The sequence below is a fragment of the Manihot esculenta genome, chromosome 12 (assembly GCF_001659605.2).
Source record: "Manihot esculenta cultivar AM560-2 chromosome 12, M.esculenta_v8, whole genome shotgun sequence".
NCBI lineage: Eukaryota > Viridiplantae > Streptophyta > Magnoliopsida > Malpighiales > Euphorbiaceae > Manihot > Manihot esculenta.
The window spans coordinates 15,993,534-16,004,599 of record NC_035172.2 but is presented as its reverse complement, the minus strand read 5'-3'; the positions used below and the strand labels follow the sequence as shown (position 1 = coordinate 16,004,599).

Sequence of the window (11,066 nt, the reverse complement as noted above, 5' to 3'; positions counted from 1 at the left end):
CAACTCAACCTGAACATATACTGTGCATAGTCATAATCATAAATTATGATCCCTCTGTGGGATCTCATCAATACCCCAAAGGACAATACATCATGAGATGAGTTGGCTTTCATAAACATTATAAAACATAATTGATCATGTAATAAAAGGGATTCCTCATACATAATGTCAAGCACAATATCTAACCCTCAATATCATTACATGACTGAAACTATACTTTTACATAACATTGATACATTTATCATGTCCACACTATCTATTACATATACCAGACTTCATTACTCTTGTAAACCTCCTGGTCTACCCTGCACCTGCAAACCTGGGAAAAATGGGAGAGGGATGAGCTACTAGAGCCCAGTGAGCAGAATGATAAAAACATTTAAATCATATGGATTATGGAATGCATCACATCACAGCTAATCACATCAAGGATGATCTTGTCACCAATAGCCCTCTACATGGTCCAACTGTGCCAGAACGTAGAATGGGTCCTGGTCTTTCCCTTACATATCATAACATAACAGTGTCCAACTGTGCCAGAACGTAGAATGGGTCCTGGTCTTTCTCTTACATAGTGCCAGCGAACGTAGAATGGGTCCCACTGGTCTTACTTTCCGTACCGTACATATCACATTGTCATATCATAGATCGAGGGCTATGGATCATCCAACATTCATCCACATCAACATAAAAATATGCAATGCGACATATTCGTGAATTCTAATGCAAGCAACCTAATTCATCACATGGCATTCATGATGCGTGAAACATGCTAAAAGTTCATTATTTGCTTAAAAACATAATAAGTTATTCCACTCACCTCTGGATAGCTCTGACCAGACACTGGGGCAACAGACTCACTGCTGGGGTCCTCGGTTCCTCGGGTCCGAACCTACACAGGTGGACTCAAATGAGGGACCAAACATACATGAACATAACTCTAAACTATCCCCCAAAAACTCCCTAAAACACCATAGAATAATCATAGAGAAACATGCAAGAAAGGGCTAGACAGGGCACTTTCGGCGGCAGGTTCGGCGGCCGAAAGTCCCTCCAGAGCCGAAAGTCAGGCAGGTTCGGCGGCACCTTCGGCGGCCGAAACTCCCAGACAGAGGCGAAACTCATGCATGTTCGGCGGCACCTTCGGCGGCCGAAAGTCCCAGACAGAGACGAAAGTCTCTTTTCGGGGGCAACTTCGGCAGCCGAAAGGCCTGCCTCTCCAGCCATGTTCGGCGGCCGAAAGTTCCTTCGGCTGCCGAACCTGGTTTCTGCCAAAGGGCAGAAACTTGGCTCCCTTATGCATTTATGCCTCCAAAACTAACCAATCATGCATAAACCTATTCTACAACATTCCCAAGCATTCACAAGCAAACATACAAGCTCCTAGGGGCATCAAACCAACAAAAACCCCAACTACAACACACAAGCAACTCACACTGCTCAAAAACACATATAAAACCCATAAACCTAACTATGAGCTAAACATGCATTCTACCCATAGATCTTGCATAAAACTTACTTAAAACATAAAATGAGCTTAAGATCGGCTCTTACCTCTTGTAGATCGAGGGAGAGACGTCCTAAACTCGGAGGTGGGAGGTTTTGGGTTCTTGAACCTCAAAGCTCCAAAACTTTGCTCAAAGCTTGAAAATCTTCAAAACCAAGTAAAAACTCATGAAAATCGAGTAAGATGGGAAGGAAAGAACTCAAGATCGGTGAGGGGTGGCGGAGAACTCACCTTGGCCGGAAATGGGGAAAAAGCTCGCCCGTTTTCGGCTAAGGGACCCTTTTATAGTGGCTGGCCAGGCCACGTTCGGGGGCCGAACGTGCCTCCGCATGCATGCCATGTTCGGCGGCCGAACTTGAGGTTCGGCGGCCGAACCTGGACTTTCCTCACTTATGCTTTCGGGGGCCTAAAGGCGCTCCCGAAGGCATGCATGTTCGGCGGCCGAACTTTGAGGTTCGGCGGCCGAACCTGAGTTTTCCTTCAAGGTTGTTTTCATGCAAAAACTCATTTTCATTTTACTTAAAACCATGAAATACCTTAAAACATCTTATGTAAACATGATTCTACCCTACTAGAAGCTTCCGACATCCGAGTTTCCACCGGACGGTAGGAATCCCGATACCGGAGTCTAGCCGGGTATTACATTCACGAATATGTTGCATTGCATATCTTGATGTTGATGTGGATGGATGTTGGATGACCCATTGGTCCTCAGTATGATGAGATATGATATGATATGTAAGACCAGGTGTGGCCTGCACTACGCCTCTGGCACCATATAAGTGAAAGTCCGGGTGTGGCCTACACTACGCCCCGTCACAGTTGGACATGTATGCTATGATATATGTAAGAGAAAGACCAGGTGTGGCCTGCACTACGCCCCTGGCACAGTTGGACTATGTAGAAGACCCTTGGTGACAAGTCCATTCTTGATGTGAATTGTTTGTGATATGTTGCATTTCATGGAAGCATGAAAAATAAATTGAATGTTATATTATTCTGCTCACTGGGCTCTAGTAGCTCACCCTTTCCCCTTATCCCCCAGGTTTGCAGGTACAGGGTAGACCAGGAGGTCGGCAAGAGTAAAGTCTGTTTTCATGTAATAGTTAGAAGTTGTGGACATGATGAAATTGTAATGTAATGTCTTATGTAGTCATGATATGTAAAATAATATTGAGGATTAGAGGTTGTGCTTGACCCTATGTGTGTGGTATCCCTTTTAATGCATGATCACTATTATTATTGATGAGATGAGTAATCAAGCTTAATGTATGTTATTGATACCCCATTGGAGCATGTGATGAGGGCTCCAGTGTAAGGTTTATGGTTATGTTAGTGTGCATGCACAGGTTAAGCTTGATTTGTGAAAGAAAAAGTTTACATGTTTATGTTTTTGTATGATCATGTATGGGATTACACAGGCTTACAGGTTATATGTCAGGCTTGCTACGGGTCCCGGCGGCCTTAAGCCGATTTGGATCCTAGCGCCGGTAGCGGTCCGGTTTTCGGGTCGTTACAGCTGCTCTCTCAACTTCTGCAGTTTTTGGTCTACGTTCTCATCTTCCTACTTGGGTTTCTTTCCCAGGCGGCATTCCTCCTCCTCTTCTTCACTTCTCGTCCACCTGGTAGTCCCGGCAGAATAATTGTCAGCCTCATCATTTTCTATCATCTCCCTCGCCCTCCTCCCATGGATTCGGGCCTCTGGTTCTTCCTCTTCCCCGGCTCTTCTCTCCTTTTCCCCAGTACCTCGGCTGTTGGTTTGAAGGTAGTTAAGGGCAGGTTGGGACTCGTTTGTTTGGGGTTCTTCTACCACTAGCCGTGTATTTATCGGGGTGTTGAGGCCCCTTTGTTGCATTATCTGTCCCAACCAGTGGGCGGTATTTTGTAGCTGGAGGGCGATGGTCTGGAGGTCCTGGTTGGACAAGGCCGCTGCGGGCACATTCCCTGCCAAGCTTGGCGAGGGGTTGAAAGGAATGGGTGGTTGGTTATTGGGAGTCGTAGGACTGGAAAAAGAGAACTGCTGCCCCTCTTGAGCAGAGCTCAGGTCGTTGAGAGTGTTAAGATTGTTTTCATTGTGATTAGCCATCGTGGATCTCAGTGGGTACGTTCAAAATGGAACTCCGGTGATGAAAAGATCTCCTTCGTTCCCACAGACGGCGCCAATTGATGATATGAGATCCAGAAAATAGGGTTTTACAATGGGTTTTGTAAAACTAAAAAGACCTCGACCTAGAGGAGAGTATTTCTCCTTTTATATGTTTCCTTTTGTCTGCTAGTGACATGTCAACAGAACGTGCATTATTGGACCACCTGTCCCTGCTATGTTGATACGGACGTACAAAGGAATCAGATCACTGCCCCATGCGTCACAACCTCTGATTCTCCCGGATGCACGTGTTGGTGGTCCCACGTGAAGGATGAGCTGGTCTTCTTCCTGATTCCAGGCTGGATCAGAAGATATGATGTGGGTTGAGCCCAGAGAGGATTGGCTCATCGGACCCAAAGAACTAGACTGGCCTGGTTGAGCAAATGGGTCGTAGTCCGATTCCCAGGCTGAGCGGCCTGGACCTGATGCGTGTATGAGACTTGAGGGTCTCTTAGATAATGGGTTGGTATCGTGGGTTTGGCCCCCGGCCGGAGTGCAGAAACCTAGCGATTATCAAATATAATGTATTTATTTCATAACTATATATATTCTGTAACTTTTCAGATATAATTTTTATGTTCGGTCTTTAAAATTCTTATAATAAATACTTATAGTTAAACATGAGAAACAGATAAAAAAAATAATATTAAATAAAATAATATTAGAAATAATGAGAAAATTATAATATTTTTATTTATTTAAAAAAATTGAAAAAATAAAAATAAAATATCATTATTATAAATTAATACTGTATTAATATTTTGAATACTATAAACTATATTATTTATCTTTAAAATGAAACACTCCTCTGAGAGATGTAATTATGAAATTCACTAAAAATTTGTTGAAATTGAACACTACCCTGAATAAATTCAGATTTGTTTCTGTGAGATTGAAATTGGCTTCTTAATTTTACTAAAATGTGAGATTTTGTGTGAATTTTTTTTTTTTTTTGCTATTATCTTATTTCCGAACGACATGATGTATTTATAAACGGGTTTGGGTTTGGGTTTGGATTCGGGTTCGGGACTTACAGTTTCACGGTACCCTACCGAGTACCCTCCCTGGACTCCAGGGATGTTTAAACGCTAAGTGGTCATCTCCTATAAGTTGATCTCATATTGCAGAATAGCGTAGAGCATCGCTTTTTCGTTTGAAATGGCTAGATCGACCGGCAAGGATGCCCAAGCTCTCTTCAGTTCACTTCGCTCTGCTTATGCCGCCACTCCAACTAGCCTTAAGGTCTCTCTCTCTCTCTCTCTCTCTCCCTCCCCCCTTAACACTCATTCTGACGATGGAATTGTAACTTGTCTTGTTATTTTGGGTGCAGATCATCGATCTCTATGTGGGTTTTGCGGTTTTCACCGCTCTGATTCAGGTATGGATTCTTAATTGATGCTTATTCTTTTAATTAATCTGTTCTTTAATTTTAATAATGATGAATCATGGGTCAGATCTACGATTTGCTTATATGCTTTTTTGTATTTGCTGATGTGAGTATCATCTATTTCTGTCTTTTTTCTCTTTTTGCATTTTTTTTTTTATTTAAGATAGTTTGTCCCTCTTGTGTCCATTTCGCTGTTTGGTTGACTGGAAAATCCGGCATTGGAATGCAAATGTTTTGCTTTTTGTTGCCGCCTTCCCTTTCCCCTTATGGATCTTCTCTATTTGATGTAGAGGAAGAATTTAGGGTAATTTGATCTCAACGATTAGAACCAGAATAGGGTGATTGTGGTTGGAACAACAAAAGGTGCTTAGTTTAAAAGAAAACCTTAGGGTTATAATTCTGAATTGAAAAATATAATATGATACAATTTTGATTGTTCTTGTCCTATTTATACAAGTTAGTGCAAATCCTTATCTTAGAATGCGAGGTATTCCTAATTAATTAAGTAAAATACTTTACTAAATATGAATCCTCAATAAAGAAAGAAAACTTAAAATAGGAATCCTGAGCAAAGAAGAAAAACTGACTTAAAATAGGAATCTTAAATTAATTTGGATGCTTCTGCATCATTCTCCCTGGGTCAGAAAAAAAAAAAAACTCGGCCCCTATGAGTAAAGCTTGACATATTCCTCATATATGGTTGGATCAACTCGTTTCAGCTCTTTAGAAATCCTTGTGCTTTCATTTGCTGGTTCATCAAGCCACTTCACCAAGAATCATCAATACTAGTTGCCTCATATAGATCAAATTTCCTTGACATCCAACAGTTCTTCAATGATCTTATCCTTTCCAACTGGTAGCAGTTGAATTCGAGCTTCAATGAAAAGTGGAACACCATCAAATCCATCAAAAGGATACAGGTCTGAAACATCAAAGACTGGACTAATTTGCAAATGCAATTCAGGTGGAATCTCTATTAATAGGCATTTGAACTGATTTTCAAAACACTTAACAAGGTCCAATCTTCCTAGATTTCAGCTTGTGATAAATTCCTATAGGAAATTGTTCTCATCTCAAATGCACAAGTACTCGATCACCTTCATCATATTCTGTTAAAAACTTAATAAAAGGAGAGAAAAAGTTTAAAGTCCCATATCACCCTCCCTCATCCCATCTATTTTAACTCCATTTCTATAAAATTTGTTTAACTCTTAATTCAACAACATCCACACCTGTACTGCAAAAACTTTATCATAGTTAATCTCACTTTTGGAAATTTAAAGGGAAAAAAAACATATGCATCATTCTAAAGGAAATCTTCAGTTTCTTCCCAGCTTAGTTTCGCTTCCAATAATCTAAACAAACAACACATGCTCGGAAAAAAAAAATATAGCCACTCCTACATGCCTAGCAAGCCCAAACCAATTACTTTTAAGCACCTAGAGTGACAAGCATTTTAAAGAAAAAAGACTACAAGAGCAAGGAAATGACAAGTACACCGAAACTTTAAGAAGCCATGCCAAAGCAATAGAAGACAATGGAGTTATTTCCCCAGAAAAGTTTGTATACATTGCTGGGTAACAAGTAATATAAACCCATTGGATGTGATCAATGTCTAGCATTTATGAGTAAGAGGACCAGCAAGCTGCAACACCCACTCCCCTGCATCAGCAAAATAGCAATAAGATCGTCAATGGAAGTAAACTTGGCTTGAATGTCTTGAATCGTCTTCTTACTTGGTTTAATAACATCCTCCTTCCAAGGTGACTCAAGCTTCTCCATCGAAATCCTTAACCCCTTCAACCTCTTAACTTGGTTTTTAGTTTTGAGTCCAATTTTCTCCATATTTAAACAACTCAGTCATGTCTTATTTCATGTCTTGATGAATAATGATCTTATCAATTCTATGAATCTTATAATTATCGGTGGCAACAGCTGTTGATGGGTTGGATTTCAACAATGCTGCAGAAAGATTGAATGGAATATGAAGAAGAGCATAACCTACAATAGGGTTTTCGGGATTTTGAGTGAAGGAAAAGGTTCAATGGGCAGTTCAGTCTTCTTACAAGTTTTTAACGGCAAAATAGATTTGAAATAGATAGATGGACCAAATTATAAATGAAAGTATAAGGTAGGGATATTTTAATGAATTTTAAAAAATGCAGAAACGGTCTTGTTAATAATGGTAATGCTTAAGGACTAAATTGTAAATCACCTTAAAGTGAGTAATGTTTGTGTTTGAGTTTCTGGGAAATAATTATTTTTGTTATGTTTGTGTCAACCTATGTATTTTTTGTGTCCCAATCCCAGCACAATATAATATAACCAGTTAACCCCTTATGTACCTTGTGAACTAGTATCAGAAGAAATCAGCAAAAAATTTGCTGCATATCCTAAAATGGAGGTGAATGAGAGTTATTTTCTTTTCCTTGTCATTCTTTTTGTCTGTTTCATTTTTCTTAATGATTTCCTAGTTTATGTACTTGTGTGGAAAAAGTGTATTTCTGTGGCTTTTCATTGGATAATTTTGTTACTTGAAATCATCACAGGATTTTAGGACATCAATTTTCATATGCGGACAATTAGACTCATTCATGAGCATATAAGACACTCATCAAATTGTTGCAAATAGAGCAATGTATGTAACTTCTAATTAAACATGAAATTTTGTTGCAATTCTTATAGGTGTCCGAGTCCAACACCAGTTTTGATGTGGATTTTCTGAGAATTTGTGTACTTCACCTCCAGAAAATTGTTTAAGCAATGCATAATCACTTTCCAATCACATGTTTTTATTTTTGTGGACCACATGTTATTAAATCATTTGAGTGCATTATTTTCATGTTTTATAGTTATGATGTCCAAATTTGGAGCATTTTTAACTTGTTTTGCTGATTACAGGTAGTTTACATGGCTGTAGTTGGATCATTTCCATTTAATTCTTTTCTTTCAGGAGTACTTTCCTGCATAGGTACAGCAGTCCTTGCTGGTAAGAAGGAAGCACTATAGAATTAACTCTTTTCTTGCGTGTTTTTTTTTTCTTTAAAAAAAAAAGCTGATAGATTGTGTCTGGGGATTGTAAATAGTTTCTTTTTATTTGTTGCAGTTTGTCTCCGTATCCAAGTGAACAAAGAAAACAAAGAATTCAAGGTAAGTTCAATATGCATATTGTTCGCTTTATGCTTCCATTAGTTGATGTGAAAGAGAAGAAATTGAAGGCCTTGTTTAGCTGTGAAAAAACATTTTATGCTTTGATTTTCCGGTTTTCTTTTCTGTTCCTACTTGCCTCATTTTTCATTTTTGAAATTGAAAACCAAAATTCTGAAAAACCTGTTTATTTTGTTTTCAATTTGCACTTTCTGTTACTATTTGTAAATATTTATAGTATTATATTATCAGAAATACTAATTATTTAAAAGTAAATGTATAAATAATTTCATATTGTGATCATTTTATTATGCGTATACTTTTTGAAATCTAAATTTATGTTTCAAAGCTAGAGTACCATGACAATTATAAAAATACTATTACTCTTTTGGTTCAAAATAAACAATAAATATTAATAGAACATTTGTTGAAAAAGATAGTATAAAGGTTAAATAAATAAATTTGGTATTATGTTGAAAAAAAAAATCATACTGTTAAGATTAAATTCCAGCAGAAAAATCTGAAAATGGTAGCTAAGTCAACTAATCAAAACTTAAAACCAATGATACAGTTTGTATATCTATCTATGATCTATTGGACACACAAAATTAAACTACTCTCTTCAAGTCACAAACAGAAACACAACATGCGTACATATATATACACACACAATACACCCCTAACTAATATACCATTTTATGAATGATTATCAATGCAAGTATTGTTTTCTCAGGAAAAAAAAAAAAGAATATACCATTTTATGGATTTTTTTTGGATTTCCATTGTTTTTAATTACAATATTAAAATGATTATATTTAAGTTATGGTAATTATAAAGTCACTATTTCTATAGTTTCTTTTATCAATTGTTTATTGCTAGGCTAATATATATATATATAACTATATCAGAGATGAACTTATTTGAATGTTGCCTAGATTAGCAAAAGGATATTAAAGCAAAAAGCTTTGCGACACAATCCTTATATTATGACTGAAGCTATTCAAATAATTAAAATAAATTGCAGTTATAATTTTCATAGCAGGTTGATGTAATATTTTTTTCTTAAGTTTCTAAATTCAAGTAATTGGATATTTCTTTTATAAAATTACAGGATTTACCTCCAGAGCGCGCATTTGCTGATTTTGTCCTCTGCAATTTGGTGCTGCATTTGGTGATCATGAATTTCCTTGGTTAACTTTTAGCAGCCATTTTGGTCTGCTGGATACACATTACTTGATATTTAACTTAGACAAACACCATTACATCAAATTCTCATTGGCCATTACTTGGGAAACTTGCCACATGAAATGCTGCAATGGAGTTGGTATTTTATTTTATTTTCATTTAGGCTTGGTGGAAAGGACTTGTCTATGGAACTATTTTTGAGAAAGGATTTGGTTTTTGTTTTATTTTGTTTTTAACTTTTTGCTTTTTGTTTTTATTGCAATGCTGAAAATCTATACATGATAGTGTTTTGTGTTATTTTATTTTGGAGTATTTAGAAAATATTATGGAAATGTGATAATAATGACTATAACAAAGAAGATAAATTACAAAAGTTTGTTAAACTATTCAATAAAGAAACAATTTATCAATCTATTTCAGAATGCAACAGAAATGAAATTCAGTCTATCGAAAGAAAAAAAAAAAAAAACGAAGCAGGTATGGTAGTTGATGAAGACAGTTGTACCAGAAGATCTTCACATATGCCTTGCTGTAAAAAACAACGTTTCAAATTTGAAAAGGTTTATTTAGAATTAAAAAAGATTTAAAGAATTTATTAATTATGACGAAATTTTAAGGGTTTAAATTGACCTTTTATCTGCCTTTTAGATTGATTAACGGTAAACCTAAGATATTTATATAACATAAATTAAAAAATGTTCTTGTAATTTATTTATCTATTTATTTTTTTGAAAGAGAAGTAATTATGTGAAAAAATCATATAAAAGTATTAGAGATGGCATTCCAAATAATATGGCGAGCATAGCGATAAGCAACTCTAACTAATGTATGTTCGAACTTAATGGACTTCTATATCCAAACAAAGTTTGGAGATAAAACGATAGTAAAAAATTAGATCAAAAGCTGATAAATTCAAAGAAGACCAAAAACTGATAAATCTAAAAAATTTGAATTGAAAGCGTGAACAACTAGTTGTGAGTCCATATAGAAACAACCAGGACTGTGAAGGTGAAAGTAACGCTTGACGTAGAGCAACGACTTCAACAATGCTAGCATTTGGAATCTCTTCGTAGTATTCTGAAATTGCTTTGATGAATAAGCCTTTTTCGTCTTCAAATATAATCGCATAACCTGTCATATGTGATTCCGAAAGAAAGTGGCATCTGCAGATGTGCATTCAAGCCCGCGATCCCTAGTCCAGTAGCAACAAGAGAACTACCAACTGTGTTAATTATTGAATTTGCATGGTTGAAATGCAAATCAACTTGACTATTTGAAGTTTGTTGATGAAGAACTGCATACGATCTAGTCACCATTTTGAATTTGTGCGAGGCTTGCATGGATTGCATGTGAACTTGACTTGGAGGGTAAGTTTTATTCTCCCATATAAACTTGTTACTCATATTCCAAATGTTTCAGACTAAATTTATAAATTTTTGTTTTTCATAGGCATTATTTGAATTCAGAACCTGTAATAAAAAGTCTTTAAAAGTAATGTTAAAATTAGGTACTAAGTACCCACCTAAACTCCACACTCTCCTAGCAATCCTACAATTTATCAATGCATGATCAATACTCTCTACCTCCCCACAAAAAGGACACCCCTCATCAATATTAATTCCTCTACTCTTAATTTTTTCCCTTGTAGGTAAAACTCCTCTAAGAACTCGCCACACCAAATCCTTAACCTTAGT

The 11,066-nt window shown here is 36.8% G+C and overlaps 1 protein-coding gene across 1 annotated transcript; it reads left to right on the top strand.

The window, feature by feature from the left end:
- Positions 1–4,775: 4,775 nt before the first annotated feature.
- On the top strand, positions 4,776–9,596 carry LOC110607290 (dolichyl-diphosphooligosaccharide--protein glycosyltransferase subunit DAD1). The gene is made up of 5 exons (XM_021746377.2): positions 4,776–4,895; positions 4,984–5,031; positions 7,942–8,029; positions 8,147–8,190; positions 9,299–9,596. The coding sequence occupies exons 1-5, from the start codon at positions 4,812–4,814 to the stop codon at positions 9,380–9,382; spliced, it is 348 nt and encodes a 115-aa protein (XP_021602069.1). The 5' UTR covers positions 4,776–4,811; the 3' UTR covers positions 9,383–9,596.
- Positions 9,597–11,066: the final 1,470 nt, after the last annotated feature.